At 44.3% G+C, this 21,311-nt stretch overlaps 1 protein-coding gene across 3 annotated transcripts in view; it reads left to right on the forward strand.

The window, feature by feature from the left end:
- The window catches only part of NFYC (nuclear transcription factor Y subunit gamma), a 67,486-nt gene that overhangs the window by 37,722 nt on the left and 8,453 nt on the right, over positions 1-21,311 (forward strand). For 2 of the 3 annotated variants that reach the window (XM_084816032.1, XM_084816033.1), the window contains exons 2-5: positions 2,466-2,575; positions 7,464-7,535; positions 10,510-10,623; positions 12,241-12,336. In XM_084816032.1, the coding sequence (XP_084672158.1) occupies positions 2,474-2,575; positions 7,464-7,535; positions 10,510-10,623; positions 12,241-12,336 (384 nt within the window). In that variant the 5' untranslated portion in view covers positions 2,466-2,473. The remainder of the gene's footprint in view (positions 1-2,465; positions 2,576-7,463; positions 7,536-10,509; positions 10,624-12,240; positions 12,337-21,311) is intronic. The other variant, XM_084816034.1, reaches the window with a different exon arrangement.

Genomic DNA, 21,311 nt, shown 5'->3' on the forward strand with positions numbered 1-21,311 from the left:
CTCAGATTCATGCACGCTCGAAGAGAGCGATGTTGGCGTCTACAGCATTTGGTAGAGGGTGCCTTTACCCCATCTGTTTTGTGAAACACCACAAGTTGGATGTGCACGCAAGGTTGGATTGCAAGGTTGGAAGAGCAGTTTTGTCGACAGTGTTATGATGACACACACACCCACAACCAGTAAGTTGGCTTGTTAATCGCCTATATGTATGATGCACAGAGACTACAAAGAAGAAAGGCAGGTTGCTTACCTGTAACTGTAGTTCTTTGAGTGGTCATCTGTGCATTCACACAACCCACCCACTGTCCCTTCTTTGGTGTCAGTATCTTTTTGGTATTGATACCAAGGATTTCTTCCTTGGATTCGAGACTGTGTACACGGTCTCAAGGAACTGAGGAGATCAGCGGGAACCCACTTGGACATGCGCAGTGGGACAGGGGGAGGGTTGCTGCAAAAACAGCATTCCTCAGCTATGGAAGTTTCTTGAATAGAGGCTCTGCACAAGCGCAGAGCCCATATGTGTGAATGCACAGATGACCACTCAAAGAACTACAGTTACAGGTAAGCAACCTGCCCTTACCTGCCCTCAGAGGAGCTCCCCTCTTGTGTTTTAGTGTTTCTGTTTAGTGTGCTTCCTGAGTGGAAAAAGGCGACCCCAGACCAGTGACTCATGTAGAGAAATAATGGGCAGCCTCCAAGGGTGCAGCCTCTGAGGTCTGATTATTCTGCTGTGCATCTGCATTCAATCAGTTGCTTCTAATCACACTCTCTGCAAAGAGGTGATGTGGCTGAAATGAGAGAGGTGAGGGCAGAGTGGTGAATCATGGGGAGATGCAGTGGGTTGCCTTTTTTGTGGGTGGGTACTTGGCCAACCAGAGCCTTTAATTTATTTTATTATTTTATTTCTCATGGCACACAGTTTGGGAATTCATGCTTTAACACAAATATTACCCCAGTTAAAAATATCATCTCTTAATATCGTTGAGACCAACAAAGTATCTGTATATCAAATGATAATATAGATATAGATGCAGACACACAAATATATGTGTGGCTTTAGCTCCTGGTGTCACCACAGGGTTGTGCTGCCAGAATATATGGCAGTATACTTCTAAAAGTAAAACACTGTCACTGCTAAGGGGACCTGAGGTTTATGCACATCATTCACAAGCTAGTTCTTAATAAAGTTGCCCAATTAAAGCAATAAACTTTACAATCAAAAACGTTACACAGTAACTTTGAAAATATATAGCTATGTACAACCACACGTATTGGCAAGCCAGGAAAGGCTAACTTAGAGCCTCACCAAAATTTTATTCATATTTGCTCCGAAAGAAGTCCCACTACATTCAATGGAATGTAATATCTGTGTATGAGTACCTAGATTGCAGCCGTAGGGAACAAAAATATCTGAATCATAACAGTGGAAGGTAAGTAGTGAGGTTGCCTGGCAGGCTTCCTTGGGGAGACTGTTATACAATGTAGGTGATGCCATGGCAAAGAAGGCTCTCACAGATCTTGCATCATGGAAGGAGGGGATGTGGAGGGGTGCTTGCACAAATTTTCTGAGGAGATAAAAAGCTTCACGTGGGAGAAGACACTCCCTAAATACTCTGCTTGTTACAAATGCAAAACTTTTAGCTACTTCAGACAAATAGTGTTTATAGGAATGGAATCTTACAGAATCCCTGGAGAAGTCCAACTTTCTGTCTTTCCTAGACTCTGAAAAAATACAATTTATGATAATGAAGGGAAATCGTGGGGTGTCTCTCCAGGTTCTTGGATGACACTAAAGGCTGTATGTTCGTGTGTGTGTGTGTCTGTATTTTATTACAGACCATCTTAGAGCAGGGGTTCCCAACCCGGGCCGCGGACCGGTCCCGGTCCCGGTCCGTGGCCTGTTAGGGATCGGGCTGCAGTAGGGTTATGGGAACCCCCCTTACCTTGGGTCCATGGGGGAGGGAGGCGATCCATCCCTCCCCCCCGCCCCGGAATCCTCATCGGCCCTGGCCGGCTCCGCTCCGCGGCAAGTCCGCGGAGCTGCCAGCCAGCTCCAGCCCTGTTCTTTGCAGTAATAGCCTATTAGTGCAAAGAACAGGGATGTAAATGGTGTCCGCTAAGCGGACGCCATTTGCGTCCCAGCGGCCGGAAGTCCTCCCCTGGCTGGAGCCGGCTGGCAGCTCCGCAGCGAATCCAGGGCCGATGAGGATTCCGAGGGGGGGTGGAGGGACGGATCGCCTCCCCCCCTGCGGACCCAAGGTAAGGGGGGTTCCCATACCCCTACTGCGGCCTGATCCCATCCCCCCTCCCCCCGGTCCGTGGAAAAATTGTCTTACGCAGACCAGTCCCTGGTCCCAAAAAGGTTGGGGACCGCTGTCTTAGAGGACTTTTTAAAAAGCGAACTCTGCATCTCCTCAAACCTGATCTCCTTTCCCCCTCTAACATGTCTGTTGATTTATTTCCAGTTACCATAATGTCCACGGATGGGGGCTTTGCAGGAGGTAACAGTGATGCCCAGCAGTGCCTTCAGTCTTTCTGGCCTCGGGTCATGGAAGAGATTCGAAACCTAACAGTGGTAAGAGATTCTTTTCATAGCATTCCAGAACTCTCAGATAGTTTTTGAGCAGCTATTTAGGAGTGGGTTGTAGGCCTCTTACTAGTTGTATCTATAGGTACCTGGTGACTTCCATGCTGCCTTTCCAAGGAATAAAAGATTAGGACGTACAAATTTCTGGTGACCATAGACTTCCCATCTCCCAAAAGTCTCCTGATATACAGTTAGTCACTCAGTAGTACAACTAGCGGGTGGGAAATCTACCCACTACCTGCTTTTCCATCAAGAGAAAATGGCTTGCTGTACTCTCTGGCTAAGTTCAGGAGCCCTTCTTAGGATTCCAGAGAGGATCCTAAGAAGGGCTCCTGAACATAGCCAGAGGTGTACTGAAGTCTGTGCAGGGGCAAGTACTCAGTATTTGCCATGCCAGGCATGTGGCTTGCTCAGTTCCACCATTCTTAGCTCAGTTCCCCATTGAAATAAATGTACAAAAATACAGTATTACGGAGATGTCCAGTAGCAGGACTTTGCCCCATGCCTGCTAATAGAACCGTAAAAAATACCTATCTTCAGGCCAGAAATGGATTGTAGAGTCATGAGTTTGGAAAAATGTTGTGTAGCTGAGATGGTTGTAATCTCTTCACAACCCAGGCTAAGAGTAGATACTCATGCCCTTGGCTAACACATGTGATCTGTAGTCTTCTCACGTCTTATTTCTGAGCTTAATTTATTGGATGGTTTTCTATTAAAAATGCTCAAGGTGACTTAAATTTGAAATCTAAAACAACTGACGTACATATAAAGTGCTGCTGAAAGTTATACATTTTAACAGCAGTAAAGACTAAATATAGCCAGGCAAGTGTAAAAACCAGGATAATGGGACCTATTAAAATCATACTTGAAAATCATTGAGAAATAATAAGATCCTTGCCCTCTGACGGAGTTCAAGCAGTGACAAAGCCTGGCAAGCCTCTATTGAAAGGTTGGTTCACAATACTGGTGGCCCCACTGAGAAGGCCCAGCATGCCTGTGCATGCGCAGATCACAACTCTCTAAATGAAGGCACATAGAGCAGGTCTCCAGAGGATAGTAGGGTTAGAGGAATCTTGGAGCGCTTTTCAGAGGCCAGCTGGCTAGTCCCACCTTTATTGGAACCAACCACACACATACAAAGTGGAGGCAGGGGCTAAGGCAAGTTCCATAGGGATCATGGAGAAGTTGTCGTGGGCCAACGTAAAGTCTGATGGCTTTAAAAGGGGATTAGGAAAATTCATAGAGCATGAGTAGTTTTCAGTGGTTATTAGCCGTGATCGTTAAATGGAATCTCCAGGGTCAGAGGCAGGGTCAGAGGCAGCAGAGTGGGAAAGCTTCATGTTCAGCTTGTGGACTTTCTGAAAACATCTTTCTGGCCTGTTAAAAACTGGATTCTGGATCAGATGGAGCTGTGGTGTGATCCAGCGGGGCTTTTACATTCAAGAAGGATTTCATTTGGCCCATTGGACTGAGGTTCTGTGTCTCTTACAAATTTGTGTAGAAACTCGACCTTTTGCTATATTTCTGTGGCTTTCTTCCCACTGCTTCATTATTGAACTCTTAAAAATAATCCAGGATGGCATCTAACTGCAGTCCAGATTGCAAGGAAGAAAAGCTAAACAGTATATGTTAAACTTCCTTCTTGAAATACTGTTGTCTTTGTCAAACTTCGTTTAAAATGATTGTGTGGGGCTAAAAAGAAGAAATAGAGACACAAACAAGACCCTCTTAGAGACCTGCATCTCCACCATGTTATAAGAGTTGGTCATAAATTTCAGTGTCTGGTATTTTAATTGAAAATTTTCCAAAAACAAAAGGCTTCTAGGTTAGGAAATGCACCCTGTAAAATCCAAGAGCCCAGCTCAGAACCTACCGGCTAAAGATATGGTTCCCTTTTCAGTGTGACACTTTTTTCAGGGACCAGTGGAGAGATCTGGATGCTTAAAAACCAAAACAACAGAATTAATTACTCTGATCCTTTGGTATGCAGAGCTCTGCCATGCAGGAGCTGCAGGTTTGAAATTTCAGCTTGATATGGTAAATAGTCTTAATTCTGCACCTTTCCAAGAAAGGGGCAGTTTTTAATTTTGAACACCCTAGTCATGTGAATCCATTTATTGCAATTGCGAGTGAACAAAACGTTGAATGTCAAGCCATAACCCTTCTGCCTGAATGGAAATTTTAATAGGGACTGTGGAAGAAAGATAATAACACAAAAAAAGACTTCTGCAGCTTCCTACTTGTAATCAATGCTGAAATTATGCCTTGTATAGACAATCCACTGAATGTTCCATATGTGTATCTGCTTATGCAAATAGAAGTCTTCTGCTTTACCCATGCCCTGTAATCATTGGGGGTACGAAACATTCAGGTTTCCTGCTGTTTGAGGTGACCTCAGTATCTGCTATTGGGCTGCATGTAACCCAATGGAATACATGGGAGCTGAACAAGACCCATTTCAGTTGGGTGCCTGATCTGGGACAGAGAATTTATTGGTGGTAGTTGTAGTGCCTGTTTTTTATCGAGAGGCCAGCAGAAGTAAACACTTTCCTTTCTCTCTTTTTCTCTCAACAATAGTTTTCAGATATTTCTAGTTTCTGAGGGCCATTTCCACATTGACTTGTTTGTCAAGGAACCCCTGCATGTTGCAGAGGATTCTGAGGCATCCTTTAGAGTGCTTAATTCATGTGGCATGCTGGCCAGGTTTATTGGGCTTTGCTGTCACCTTGTGTGAACAGCTAAGTGCTCACCATGGAGAACACTCAACCCTCCATTGTAGGAGAAGTTGAGAAGTGCTGGACAACTGTCTTTCAGGGAAGGTTGTTTGCCATTACTGATCTTCTGTCTAAAGAACCTATGATAAACTTCCAAGGAACCACAGTGTCTCCCAAAATACACTTTGGAAGCCATTGTCCTAAGCCTCTTGGCAGCTTTGTGGCCACCGGATTTCATTCCATTATCTGGAGGTGATTGGCAACTCATAAATTATAAATCAGTCAATCAAATTATGATAATGGCATTTTTCCCAGGTCAGAGTTTGCTCCTGCCATACAGCTTTTCCTGTAGACAGTTGGCTTGATGGCAGTTGGAATCAAGCTCTAAGGAAGAGCTTGATGAAGCTGCCCTCCTCTCTCACTGAAATTAGTGGCAGTTTGGGCTGTTTTGGCCTTGGCGATGGAGCCAAGATCATGGAGCCATGATGTCCATGCACACCAGATCGATCCGGAAGCAGAGCAGATAGCAGTGACTCGTTCAGGAGGTCTTGCCACACAGTTCTTTTCACTGACTGCTGGCTTAATGGCAGTTCTTCCCAAATGATTTGGAAGTTTCAATAGGTGTGAAATGCTCTGCTTTCAAAGCTGAGGATGCATGAACATCTTTAACCCATGACACCTGGCCTGCATCCTTTTAGCTTCCAGGCCCCTTTCAAGGTTCTGATGTTGGTCTTTTATAGCCCATCTCATACCCTGGACCCTGCATATCACTGAAATTGCCCCCCCTCCCCAGTATGAGTCCCCTTGCCTGTTATAAGGCATGCTTAGAAACCTATCTTCATAACAGCAGTCACAGTGATGACATGCACCAAACTTTTCCTTTGGTCTAGTGATGCATCCCCCTGCTCTGTTCTACATGATCCCATAGCTATGGGCAGTAGGGTGAGAATGACTAGCGGTGGAAGTTGATAGAGGCTGTCTCTTCTCTTGGAATGCACAGAATCGCCTAAATGAGCATGAAAGCTGTACACTTCCCCTGTACAATGCAGATGGAATGCACACTCCCCCAACTCTTGAGCCTTTTTGCATGCAGACGAGTAGAATGGCAGATCTCAAGTGGCCCCTGCACTAGTGATGGCTTAAATTTTTCCTAGAATAGCTTAAACAGGGTGCTAAACTATGCTAGACTTTGGTTGCACCCTGGTCACAGCCATTCTAGGAGAGGTTTGCCTGTTCGAAGTTTACACAGTCAGAGGGAATGAGCTAACGACATATAGCCAACGTAGCATAATAGGCACATCAGACACTACCTGAATGCAGGGGAACTTGGGTGGCAAAGTGAGACAGCAAATCCGCTGCCCACTCCCCCCAACCCTCTTGTTGTAAGAAGAGGTGGAGGATAGATCAAAGTCTCTTTTGTAGTGACCCTGGAGCTATATTGCATCTTTCTCCTTGAACTTTAGAAATGGCTATCCCTTCTGACTTTGGGGGCTGAATGTGCAAAGCATTATTTGTTCAAGTAGGATTAATTTTTAGGGCATCTGGAGTTGAATTTACTGCTGCTAAGCCTGTCTTCTTGTTTGCATAGGTAGTTTTATGTTACATATTCTAACGTTGGATACACTTTTTTTTTTTACAATTGGACAAGTCTATCCCTGGCACGTCACAGCTCCTGAGTTAGTTCAAGGGCTTGAAGGTTGTGTCGTTTACCTAATTTGGGAAAAGAAGGCCAAGGAATTGTCATCCCAAGTTTGTTTAGATGGATGGTGGCCAGCATGCATTCTAGTGAACTTCAGTTTAATGAACGCTGTGGGTTGAACATGGACAGGAGCCATTAGAATATATTTAACCATATTTTCTTTTCATCTCATGTATGGAGAGCTTGATTGTATTACATGAAATCAAACTGTCTCTTTCAGACCTGTGGGGTTCTTGCATAACTGTAGCAACAGAGCACTAATAAAAGAGAGTAGGAGGAGCAACAAAGGTGAAGTTACTACATTTGCCATTGCTTGGGGAAATATGGGCAGTCACTGGTAAAACAGATTTCTAAGCTACCTTGTGCCACTAAAAATCCAGGTTTTTTATGGATACATTTGAGTATTGAATGTTGTGTAGCCAGGTGATAGTAAGTCCCTCTTCTTTTCTGTTGACCTCTGCAGAAAGACTTCAGAGTTCAGGAACTTCCATTGGCACGCATTAAGAAGATCATGAAACTAGATGAAGATGTGAAGGTAAAGTCCTTGCAAAATTTTTGACCCTGTGTAAAACCGATAAAATGAGTTCTGCGCTCATTTGATTTATTATTGAAAACACCTCCCTGGAGGGTTCCTCTTTCTTTTGGGGTTGGTAATAAAGTGCAGCCTGTCTCACAGCTGACCTACGAGTTAAAATGCAGCACAAGCAGTTGTGCTGACTCTGGCAAAGGCCTTGTGGCAAGTGAGAGCAATTCATTCTTTGAGGGTGGACTCGGAATGCCAAATGTTCCTAACTGAAGTGGAAGTAGGTTATGCTGTAGGCTCCCATTTTAGGACAGTTTTTCAGCTTCTCAAATTTGTAAATCTGGTCTTCCATCCTTCCTCAAGCAGAAGTAGGTCACCTTTCTCTCTTCTACTTTTTAAAATTTGCATGCAGTTGGTGTTTTGAAATGTCAAAGGGATCACCCTGTGTTTGCCAGTATGGCTGCTATAAAGTTACACCTTTGAGTCAATTTTCCATACAAGGAGGAAAGTCTGTAGCAAGAAGCCTCCTCTTGTGGAGTTGGGCAGCTTTGCTCATCAGTGTTGGGGCAACCCACAGCAACAAGATCAGTCCTGCTATTTTGTTAAAAGAAGAAGATCCTGTTGGGTTTCCTTATCATAAAAGTGCATTGTGGAACATAAGAGGAGCCATGATGGATCAGACCAAAAGTCCAACTAGTCCAGCATCCTGTTTCCTGCAGCTGTGCAGACCAAGCAGATGCCTGTGGGAAGCCCATGTGTAGGCAATAGACCCATCCTGTTGCTGTTGCTCCCCAGCAACTGATACTTGGTAGTAAAGGGCCTATGAACCTGTAAGTTCTATATAACCACCATGACTAGTAGATATTGATAAGCCTTTTGTCCGTGGATTTGGCTAACCCCTGTTTAAACCATCTAAGCTAATGGTCATTGCATCTTGTAGCAAAAAAACATGCTTTTCTTGGTCTTCAGTTTTTGCATCCTTGCTCCTTCTATTCTCTTTCCTTAGTAGCAAGACTTGGGGGACAGGTCAGCCTTGTCCTCTTCCAACTGGCCTTGGTGGCACTCAGGATTGGAAAGAGGTTGTTGAAAGCTTCACCCTTGGACAGTGTCTAAACCATGAGCAGATAAAAAAACTCCATAGATCTAGAGCAGGACCTGACATCAGTGCTTTTCATGCCTCAGATGACAATAAAATGTCCAAGTTGATGCAGCTGGACAGACGCATCCAAATTATGTTTCTTGTCTTTGTCTCCATGCCCCATTTATCCTTTTTGTTTGACCTGTTTTTGATTTGTGTTTTGCTTTCAAAGCTACATTCCCTTGCAAATGATTTATGGCTGATAAAAACAAATTCCCTATTTTTGTACACATCTAGTATGGGTGTGCTGACCATGTGTTAAAATGTATTTACAGTAGAAGCTGCAGGCTTATCCTGATCTTATCAGATCCAAATACACGAGTCAGATGCCAGTTGCCCTCTACCCATTTAGAGACTGGCCAGGTCACACTGTTGGTCTTGAACATAAACCTGGTCCCTCAAGGAGTGTGAAGGCGGGGGATGACATCTTGGAGTTTTTCAAGGGATTATGGGGTGGATGGGTTGGTTATGGGTTGGATGGGTTGGTTATGGGTTGGTTTCAGGTGGTGCACAGGCACTTGGGGCCAGGTCTAGCATCCACCCCATTTAGGGTTGAATTTTGAAATCCGTGCAATGCAGGCCTCTATTTTATGTCTGGAATCCAGGGTGCTGTGACAGAATTTTCTGAAAATGGATGGACAACTTCGGGGCATCCAGTGGCCACTTTCCACCTCCTGCCCCAGTGGGCTGTGCTGTTGCTTCCACTGAAGCTTAGTGGTGTGGCAGTGGCCAAAAAAATATGGAGGTTTAAAAAGGACACATTTAGGTTGTTTTCAAATTTCAGCAGGGTTGGTGGAGGCCTAGCCTTGCCATAAAATGTCCAATGTCGACCATTTCCACACGCATTTTAATTAGGGGACAATGTTTAATCAATCAAATAAAGAAAATCTTTTGAGTAAAAGGGTTTTCTCCCCACCCTCCACAAAAAAATGGGCAACAGATTTCTTAAAATAATTGTCTTTAATGGAAGTACATACAAATCTGTGGGTGGCTGATGCATTCTGAAAAGAGATATTGCTCCCCTCACACACAGGAAGGAATGTGTCTTTTGAGGTGGCTGCTTGCTTTCAGGTTTGCATGAATTTTAAAAAAGAGTGCTTATCCTATTCAGAAGCACATGGATTTAAACCCATGATTGTTTGTTTTAAGATTTCTTTGAGTGACTGTCCTACTTATACAGTACCTGGAATGTTAGTTAGAGAAGTAGCAGGAGGTGAACTGAAACTGGCAGTTTGATCAGAGCGAAAGGAGACGTTCCCTGTGTGAGAGAGGAAGTTGGCCTGCTGTGCCAATGGCTTGTAGGATGTAATGCCTATTCTTAAATTGCAAGGATGACCAAGACACACATGCTTGCCCTTTCTCCACAATTTCCCTGCATTAAGGGCATCTGCCCACAGACCTCCATACCCCTTCAGAAATCTTGCTACACAGCTTACTTTGAAATCATGCAACAACTTGACTTGGAGAGGCCATGAGGTGCTTTTACATTTGCAGCCTTTACAGTTGAAAGCCTGCAGGTAAAGAGCATAGAGAAGACCCAGGGGCAAATGTCTGCTCTCCCGTGACTTTCTCTGTCCAGCCTATTTCACAGAATTGTTGCGAGGATAAAATGGGATAACTCCCACATGTGCCACTCTGAGCTCTGCAGAAGAAGAGCAAGGTGCCAATGTGATATACTGAAATAAGTGATTTGACAGCTCTTTCCTGTACATGGAAAAAGTCCTGTATCTGGACTCTGACCAGTGAGACTTAACCAGGGGGTGGGGTGTACCACTAAGATGGGGGAGGGGTTCTGCAGTCGAGTTGTTCTGTCTATAGTCAGAGTAAAATGCCCCCTTTTCTCTGTAGATGATAAGTGCAGAAGCACCTGTTCTGTTTGCCAAGGCTGCTCAGATATTTATCACAGAACTGACGTTACGGGCCTGGATACACACAGAAGACAATAAGCGCAGGACCTTGCAGGTAATGGAAGACTTATGTCTAAGTTACCTTTAAAGTGCCATGGTGTCTCCTTTGCTCTTTGAATATTCCTTCAGTGGAGGGTGGGGGGTGGAGGAGGATATAGGAGACCTGAACTATACCTTGCTAGTCAGCTTAGGTATGCAAATGCCCAACTGTGGCTTCTCTGCTGCAAAGTGGTACCAGGACTTGCAGTGGAGAAGGAGGAGATAGGAGCTTAACCTGTTCCCTACCTACCTCTTCCAGATCTATCCATTGCATGCACATCTGGAACCCTGGCTAGGAGAAAGATGCTAGATGGGATGGGGACAATAGAGTTGCTGGGGGAAACGATCTCTCAGGAACCTCCACTGAACATCTGTGGAATGTCCCCAAAGTCCAGTGTCTTTCCAACTACAGCTAGATTGTTATTAGTGACTGCTAGACTGGTTTGATATTTAGGAAGAGTTTGAAGGCAAAAGCAACTAACTTTTGCAAGAGGAAAAATCCCTCTTCTGAAACACTGCTTCTACTCCTGCTTGCAATTAATGATGTAGTGATTGTTTGACTGAACTAGCAGTCCACCAGTCTGTAGCTTGTTGAACAAACACATTCCAGTATCAATCCAATATATTCAGCCTTGATTTTTTGTGAGCTCCATTGAGGACCAAACTAGAGAGATCTATGGTCATATCTTCCATGTTTTTAAAAACACAAAATGCAGCTGCTGGGATCCCGAAGTTGAAACATGTATGTTTTTTCCTCTGTGGAGAAAATTGCTCAAGTGGAGCAATTCAGACTGGGGGAAATTAGTCCTGGGGGGGAAACGCCCCCCCCCCCCCAGCATCATGGCCCCAGTTTGAATGAGATGGCCCAGTGGCTGAAATTAGCATTGCAAAGAAAAGGGTGAACTCCAATCATGGAATTGCAGAAGCTGAACTGGATTTGAAGAGCTGTGTTCTACTTAGTGAGTCTTATACCGCCAAATATATTTTTTCTCTTAAAAGGCTCTTGAAAAACATTTGGAGAAGGTTGCTGGAGCAGAATATAGTGGCCCCAGGGACAGAAGTATATTTTCAACTGTTTGGGAGCCACATGACTTTTGGGGGGATGGCAGCTTTGTGTTGGGTTGAAACATAGCTAAAATTTAGCAGCACATCTTTGGTGCGTGAGCAACTGAAGCCTGGGATTTTTCCACTCCTGGTGTCCCACCTCCTGATGAAGGTTAGTTGATACTAGGAGCATGATGCTCTAGGGACTGAGTGGATACTCTCTGTTTTAGCCAATAAAGCCCTGGCTGCTGAAAACCTCACCTTGCCCTCTTCAGACTTGTAAGCATTCATTTTTCATGCCCTTGGAGTTTCCAGACTGGTCTTTCCAACAGTGAGAACTAGAAATTTAGTACAGGGGACAAAGTGAAAGCTGAGATTCTCAGGATCCAGAGTTCACCATCAGAGTCAAGGGTGAACATATCATTTATTTATTTTAAGCGTTTTTTTTACCCTGCCCTTTAGCTAAAAAGGCTTCCAGAGCTGCTTATACTTCTGAGGCACTACTGTTGCTTGGCAAAACAGCATATAGACATGCAAAAGTTATAGAACGCAAGTAATAAATGTTACCGTTACCTTCTCTTCATTACAGAGAAATGATATTGCCATGGCCATCACAAAGTTTGATCAGTTTGACTTTCTCATTGACATCGTTCCAAGGGATGAACTTAAACCTCCCAAGCGCCAGGTGAGGGTGAACAAGAGTCTGTGCTGTGTTCATGTGTATGGTCTCTTAAAATTTGGAATGTGTGTGAATCTTTACCAAGATTTGTCTGTGCTGAACGGTGCTGTCTCCCATTTTACTGTGTTCCCCTCTGCCCCCCATAAGGTCACTGCAAAACAGGCTTCGTTTGCCCTCCCATTCCTGCTTAGAATGATCAACATATGACCAGTCCAGAATCAGTGTGCTCATTCTAAACCAGCTGTTTGCCCTCAATGATTGGCTGTATAGCCTTGTGCTGATCTTATTGTCACTGGGTGATGCCTGATTAGCTTGAATCACTCTATGAAAGAGAGAAGACCTTGAAGGAAAATGTGGTACCAAGGCAGGAGGAAACTGTGGGAATGATGAGAGTACTAAACGGTAAAACTGCAGTGTAAAAAAGGCCAAGACATTGCTTACAAATTCACAACAAAATACAACCAAGCATTTTTCAGTTGCCAAATAGAGCAGTAAACCAGCCTCTAAACTCCATAGTTTTAGAGAAAACTTATTAAATGACAAACACTCTAGGTTCCCAAGAAGAATCTATTGCAGATGAACACTATCAATTGCAGTAGATTTTTCTGAGAATCTAAAGTATTGGTCATTTATAATAGGTTATTCTCTCTGTCTTTCAGTATCCCCTGTATGTTACCATATGTATGTAACTATGGAGTTCAGAAGTTGTTTTATCGCTATGTTTGGCTACTGAAAAATGTTTGGTTGTCTTTTATTGTGGGTTTGTATGCACTCCATTGTATTACTATGTTTATAAATAATTCTAGTGTTATAGGGATATTTTTGAGTAAAATTTATAAATTGTGTCCTGGCCTTTTTTTACTTTGTGGTTTGGTTTTGAGTGGTCTGGAAACCATTCCTCTTGGTTTGACTCTGAGCACTAAAAAGTGAACATTACCAGTGGAAGGGAAGGATTTTGGAAGGGCCAGAAAGCATTTTTCTTCACCTCCCTCACCCTGAATCTTAAGTGGTCAAGCATTCAGTGTAGCCCTTGCTAAAATAGTGCCTACACAATACTCATGTTCCAGCTTTTCTGTTTTTGTATAGTATCTGCAATATATTAGGTGTTTTTATAAATAATAGATTATTTTAAGGTTAAGCTGTAGTACAAGCTGACCCCAGTCTTCATACAATGGACTTTGGGTATACATCTAGAGTTCATTGGTTCTTTACATCTTATGCAGTTGAAATCCCATATAGGTGGCATTCCATTCCCCCCCAAAACAGCTTTCCTCAACCTGGGGTCCTCCAAATGTTTTGGAATACAACTCCCATTAGCCTCAACCAGCCTGGTCAATGGCTGGGGGTGATGGGAGTTGTAGTCCAAAATTTCTGGTGGGCGCCCAGTTAGGGAAGGCTGGTTGACAACATCCTTTGCAGTGCACAAAGCTGGCGTAAAGCTGATGAAGAGACAGAGCTTACAGCAATCTCTCTGGGTCCCCCGTGCTATCGGTTCTAGTGGTGTGCCCGTATGTTGGCTGCTGAGTGGTGGGGAGACTTCTAGCAATGGGCACTCGATTCAGCTTCCCAGTTTTGGCTGCTCTGTAAGCTCAGAGCAATATGCAGGCAGGCTTCTCGGAATGGGGATCTGAGTGGCAGTGGCAGCAGCTTCCAGTAGAGCCACTTCTTCACTGTGCACCATCCTCCATCCTGAGTGGCCAAGTTCATTCTCAGAGGCTGTGGGAGACTAAGCACAAAGTAAGCACTCGCTGCACCTTAAGCATCCTCATAACACCTTCTCCCCTGTTCCCCTCTGGAGCAGCCAAAGACCTAAAGGGGCAATGCAGAGATGGCTGAGGGAAAATAGGGGTGGCAGCTTTAATGGATGGGGGAGACGCAAGGTCCAGACTTACTACAGGTAATGGATGCAGTGTAGAACCAGGCCTTAAATTGTTGAATATAGATGGAAATTCAACTGACGTGAATGCCTGCCAGGGCTTATATCCTCTCCTGTTGTGGATGGAACAAGTTATTCACCCAGCTTCAGTAGTCCTCTGCTTTTAAAAAATATTTTTAAAACACGGTATGGTACATGGCTTATTCTCCGAAACCCTTAGTTTTTCTGTCATGTCAGTGTGACAGGTGGTATTGCTGGTGCTTTTGAGACAGGTAATTGAATGCTTCAGAAATTGTGAAAAGCAGCATGAGTATTGATTTGAAGTGGTGAGTGTCCCCCGCTCCCTGGACCCACAATTGGGCACTTGATTACCTGCACAGCGGGTTCCAGTTACATAAGCAATGACCTGCGCACGATGCCGTAGGTTGATGCCAGATGCTTAGAGACTGGATGCATACAGGCTTATGACACTTTCCCCTTGGCCATCTGGAACTTTCATTAGGGCGCTTGCATTTGACTGGTCAAAAAACCTTGGCCAGTCGGCTGGGCAAATATATATAACATTAACTTATTAGAACAGCAACAACAAACAAAGAATTGGGCTAATTAGAAGAACTGCCACCTTCTAGAAGACTCCAGTTCCTCCAAGAAGCTCTACAGAGCACCATCCCAGATCACACGGAGGCCCCACCTACTCCTCGCAGCAAGGAACGAACCACCCTAGGAACATCATGGCCTGAATCTATCTGGGCAGTCATTGCTCCTGTAAACATCCTTGACTGGAAGCTGTACGGTGCTCGAAGGGGCTTTCAGTCGGATGTTTACAGCGGCAGGCTGCTGCAGTCCTCCTGAAACGAAACGGGTTTGTATTGAAGAGTCGCTCTGGGCTGACATCTGGGTTGGAGGCAACTGTAGAATTAGAATATGTTCCAGATCAATTCTTTAAGCCACAGCATTGCACTAAACCTGCTTTAGAGTTCAAAAATATATCTGCTTACAAAAATGTTACAGGGCTTCTTTTAATACATAAATAGACCCACATCGTAGGTTCTGTAATAGATGTTGCTTTATTGATAATTTCATAATTTAGCTTTATTGATTTATTTCTAGCCCTTATTGCTTTTGTATTCCACATTTCCTCTAAGGAGCTCAAGGTGGTGCTGTTTTCCCTGCCTCCCTTATTATAATGTGCCTGCCTTATGGCAGAGACAATATGTTTGAAAGATCTCTAGAGACAAGTTCAACTGAACTTTTCGCAGCTACATGCCATCCATGCACAAGGCACTTTTACAGAGTTTCATAAGCAAACAAGGCAGGTCCTGCCCCAGAAAGGCTTACAAACTAAATTTTGATGGTGTGGGAGGCAACAGGAGGGGAACGAATGTGAGCAAATGCAGCTACACATAATTTGTTGTTGTTTATTCGGTCAGTCGCTTCCGACTCTTCCTGACTTCATGGACCAGCCCACGCCAGAGCTTCCTGTCGGCCGTCGCCACCCCCAGCTCCCCCAAGGTCGAGTCCATCACCTCCAGAATATCATCCATCCACCTTGCCCTTGGTCAGCCCCTCTTCCTTTTGCCTTCCACTTTCCCTAGCATCAGCATCTTCTTCAGGGTATCCTGTTTTCTCATTATGTGGCCAAAGTACTTCCATTTTGCCTTTAATATCCTTCCCTCAAGTGAGCAGTCTGGCTTTATTTCCTGGAGTATGGACTGGTTTGATCTTCTTGAAGTCCAAGGCACTCTCAGAATTTTCCTCCAGCACCACAGTTCAAAAGCATCTATCTTCCTTCGCTCAGCCTTCCTTATGGTCCAGCTCTCACAGCCAGAGGTTACTACAGGGAATACCATTGCTTTAACTATGCGGACCTTTGTTGTCAGTGTGATGTCTCTGCTCTTCACTATTTTATCAAGATTTGTCATTGCTGTCCTTTCAAGAAGTAACCATCTTCTGATTTCCTGGCTGCAGTCAGCGTCTGCAGTAATCTTTGCGCCTAGAAAGACAAAGTCTGTCACTGCCTCCACGTTTTCTCCCTCTATTTGCCAGTTATCAATCAAGCTGGTTGCCATAATCTTGGTTTTTTTGAGGTTTAACTGCAACCCAGCTTTTGCACTTTCTTCTTTCACCTTCGTCATGAGGTTCCTCAGCTCCTCCTCGCTTTCAGCCATCAAAGTGGTGTCATCTGCATATCTGAGATTGTTAATGTTTCTTCCAGCGATTTTAACTCCAGCCTTGGCTTCATCAAGCCCAGCACGTCACATGATGTGTTCTGCATATAGGTTGAATAGGTAGGGTGAGAGTATACAACCCTGCCGTACTCCTTTCCCAATCTTAAACCAGTCCGTTGTTCCGTGGTCTGTTCTTACCATTGCTACTTGGTCGTTATACAGATTCCTCAGGAGGCAGACAAGATGACTTGGTATCCCCATACCACCAAGAACTTGCCACAGTTTGTTATGATCCACACAGTCAAAGGCTTTAGAATAGTCAGTAAAAGAGAAATAGATGTTTTTCTGAAACTCCCTGGCTTTCTCCATTATCCAGCGGATATTGGCAGTTTGGTCTCTAGTTCCTCTGCCTTTTCTAAACCCAGCTTGTACATCTGGCAATTCTCGTTCCATGAATTGCTGGAGTCTACCTTGCAAGATCTTGAGCATGACCTTACTGGCATGTGAAATAAGTGCCACTGTTCGATAGTTTGAACATTCTTTGGTGCTTCCCGTTTTTGGTATGGGGATATAAGTTGATCTTTTCCAATCTGTTGGCCATTCTTGTGTTTTCCAAATTTGCTGGCATATGGCATGCATCACCTTGACAGCATCATCTTGCAAGATTTTAAACAGTTCAGCTGGGATACCGTCATCTCCTGCTGCCATGTTATTAGCAATGCTTCTTAAGGCCCATTCAACCTCACTCTTCAGGATGTCTGGCTCTAGCTCACTGACCACACCGTCAAATCTATCCCCGATATTATTATCCTTCCTATACAGACCTTCTGTATATTCTTGCCACCTGTCTCTTCTGCTTCTGTTATGTCCTTGCCATCTTTGTTTTTGATCATACCCATTTTTGCCTGGAATTTACCTCCAATGTTTCTAATTTTCTGGAAGAGGTCTCTTGTCCTTCCTATTCTGTTATCTTCTTCCGCTTCCATGCATTGCTTGTTTAAAAATAATTCCTTCTCTCTTCTGGCTAACCTCTGGAATTTTGCATTTAATTGGGCATATCTCCCCCGATCACTGTTGCCTTTTGCTTTCCTTCTTTCTTGGGCTGTTTCCAGTGTCTCAGCAGACAGCCATCTTGCCTTCTTGGTTTTCTTTTTCTTTGGGATGTTTTTTGTTGCCGCCTCCTGAACAATGTTGCGAACTTCTGTCCATAGTTCTTCCGGGACCCTATCTACTAAATCTAGTCCCTTAAATCTATTCTTCACCTCCACTGCATATTCATGAGGAATATTAGTGAGCTCATATCTAACTGATCTGTGGGTCTTCCCTATTCTCTTTAGTCTGATTCTAAATTGTGCAATAAGAAGTTTGTGATCTGAACTACAATCAGCTCCAGGTCTTGTTTTTACCAACTGCATAGATGTCTGCCACCTTTGGCTACACATCATTAGGCTTAGTTATATGGAGCGGCAGTTCTTAAATGATATCGGCATGCATCTTAATGGGAGTTTGTAGCAATATCAAAAGCAGCCTTTAGTTGGTGGTCTTCTGCAGGTTGCTTGCTAGTAGGAAGGAAATTATGGGGTTAATGAGTAATCTAAGTGGAGTTGGTAGATGCGTAAATGGTGATTGCTCATTGCCCCTGCAATAATCCATCAAATCATTGGTTAGCTTTCTCCTGAAGTCTACAGTGATGCAAATGCTCTGTGAATACCCCAGACCTGGGAGGATTAGGAGATTCTGGAAGGAGCTGTTGCTCATTTGTTCAGGGCTGCTGTTCGGGAGATCTGGGGTTATCTAAGAGCTTCTGCTGGAAGGCCTAAGATAGCTCTGAGGAAGCTGACTCTCCAGAATTGCTACAAGGACGGCCTGCTCTCTTTGAAATTCAATCCCACATCAGTACAGCCGCCTCTGCTTCTGTCATCTGATTACCACAGGGAATGCCTCTTGATGCTGGAGCAATCTCCTGCTCTCTGTGACTTTAAAATCTACACACATGCACACCCCTCAATACTGGAATTCTCTCTGGCTGGGGGAGCAGGGACAGCATTTCCAGCTTTTTGCAAAAACACCTATGCTAGTTGGGGTTCTGGAAGTTGTAGTCAAGCACATCTGGAGGGCACCAGGTTGGGGAATGCTGATCTAAATACTAGCAAATTATAATGTTCAGGAGGCCTCTCTAGCAAATACATTGCGATGTACTTTGCATCTCTTCTTCCATTAAAAAAAAACACAGATTCAAGGCTCAAGCTGGTGTTCACACTTGAAGCATAGAGTGGTACAAATAGAACCGGCAAGAGTATGTTGCATTGTGGAGTGCTTCTGTTCAGTTCCAGGATACTCAATTCCATTCCGCCTCCAAACTGTCCCTCACCTCACTAAAGATGTTTTGTGCTTCTGCAAACCTTGGGATTTCCCCAGGCTGGCTGATACCTCCCTCTTCTGCATGGATGGTGCCATTTTGGTTGCATAAGGAGTAGTATTCACCCCTGAATTTCAGAAATGAAAGAAATTATCTTGAGGATGCATACCAAATTTCATTCTGATATTTCATTCTATGTGCCTGGAAAATAGTGTGTTAAAAACAAAACGTAGTTCAAACCAAAGACCTAACTTATGCTCAGCCAACTGACAGGTTGTTTCATCCCTAAAGAATTCAGGTGTGTGAGTGGGAGAGTGAGCTTGCTTCACTGCAGAGTGGTTCCAAAGAACTGGGCCATGCTTTGGTGCACACTCCATCATTGCCAGCAACCCCTGTTCCAGCAGGGTGGGCTGCAACACTCTGAAGTTTGTTCCACTTTCCCTCCTTCCTGGGTGAATTCCAGTGCATACTTGGTTTGTTTTCAGCAGTGATTTCACTGCAAATGTACACCAAGTTAGGTACCATTTTAATCTCTCCGTCCACTGCCCCAGGAGACCACGGATGGGGATGTCTGCAGCTCTTTCTCCCAGTCACATTCCAAGGATTGCAACACCACAATCCATGAAGCTTTTGGACAGAATGAAGTCACCCTCTGCCTCTGTATAACTTGCATTCCTAGTTAATATTTTGCAGTGCTTCAGGCAGAAATGGCTTTACATCTGAACCAGTTTGAGCCAAGCCATATCCTGCCAGCGGTGTCAGCTGATTGTTTTCAGCCCATCATTCCCTGTAATAGGCACTCAGCCATTCACGTTCACTATCAGTTTGGGGATGAGATGGGGCCACCCAAAAATAAGGTAGCTTCTACATATTTAATAGACTCCAAGAAAAATGTGAATTTAAAAACACACTCGAAACAGCCTGACAGAGACCTGTGAGATTTCAGGAAGTATAGAATATTGGGGGTGGGTGGAGGAAAACTGAGGTGCGCAAAGAAGAGGGAATTGGCCTACTTAAGCTATTAACCGTTTATATAAGAAATATATTATGGAGGTAAGGATTGGGGTTGGTGGGATATGTGCTCTGTGGTTTAAAAAAATAATCCCCCCCCGCCCACTATGTAGAGGTACATTTTGGGAGGAAGGAAAGGAAAAAGGACACTGTCCCTTTCCCACTCTCCAGCCTCTTCCCACCCTCTGCTATGTAGCTATACAATCTTGAGCCCTCTAGCACAGCCAGGGAAGATCTCACAGGGGATAGGAAGAAAAAGGTGTTCTTTTCACCTCCGTGCCCCCTCCCCGCACGCGTTCACCCCCACCCCACCCCAAGGCTTCAGTTCCAGACTGGCTGGAGCCCCAAACAGCAACTCTCCTCTTAAGGGAAGGGGAAATACACTGCAGCATTTTGCATTTGTAAAATAAATGTTGGCTTCTCCTTAAGTGAATGGGAATGTGTCTGACGCTCATCTTTTGGTGGACAGATAATAAGTCTGGGGTTTAGACAAAAGAGTGGGGGACCCTTGCAGGTCTGCATTCTGTGAGCAAAGCAGCCTTCAATCCTTGTTGAGTCATAAAGGGATTTTTTCCTCCCCCATAAAGATTTTTGTTCCACTCTGTAGATGCAGGGTCAGCTGCCTTGACACAGGCCAGTGACTTCACACAAGAGATCCTTATGTGATGTTGATGGAATCCATTCCGGCCATTCTTTGCAGTGTTGTCTCTTGGCTTCCGCTAACCTGCAGGGCTGCTGGCAAAAGTCTGATGACTGTTTGATGGCTTTTTTGAAGCAGTAATTCATTCAAATCCAGTAGCTGTTCATTTTCAAAGTGCTTCAGAAACTATTGAAAACTGTGCTTAATTTTTTTTTTAAGTGCGCGTTAGAAGATTGCTTTGTATACTCTTATCTGTCTCTGTAAAGAATCTTAAGATTCTTAAGAATAAACCCAGGATCTACAGTTTGGACCACTGGAAGGTGGAGCCACTTCATGCACCATACAGAGTACATGGAGATAATTTACTCAGGGTCAGGGAACGCACTGAATTAGAACTTGGCTGAGCAAGAGTGATGGATGGCATAGTGGTGGGGCCCTAACCCTCGATGCAACAGAGGTTCTTGAAAGGGCTTTGAAAATATTTTGGGATCTTGTAATCATAAGCTCTGAAGTATGATGTGCATGTCTGCCTACAAGGAACTGGATGTTAAGTTTGAGCTGCCATTGGGCTAGAGCTGAATGCAGTCACAGTTGACTGGAGCAGGAGCTGCAACTGGCAGTTGAAAGGTGAAAAAACTCCATGACCTTTTGGCCTCTGTAGAGACTCTCCTCTCTCAGCCATTATGGATAGGAGGGAAAGCAAATGGAAGTTGTTTGGCAAGTGGTCATTGTGTGTGCTCTACCAACCTGGCATTTTCCATGCAGCAGCGCGTGTAAACATCCTACACTCTCAGCTGTGACTTTGTGGTGGCTGGGAGAAGGTTGTTTACGCCTTCTGCCATGGATTGATCGTCTCAATCTGTGATCGTATAGTACCAGCTCTTATTCCTTGTGGGGTTGGAAATGTGGCTGTGTGTGGCTGGAAGG

Source organism: Heloderma suspectum, chromosome 10, assembly GCF_057233095.1.
Source record: "Heloderma suspectum isolate Gila_16-S chromosome 10, 16-S_ref, whole genome shotgun sequence".
NCBI classification, from domain to species: domain Eukaryota; kingdom Metazoa; phylum Chordata; class Lepidosauria; order Squamata; family Helodermatidae; genus Heloderma; species Heloderma suspectum.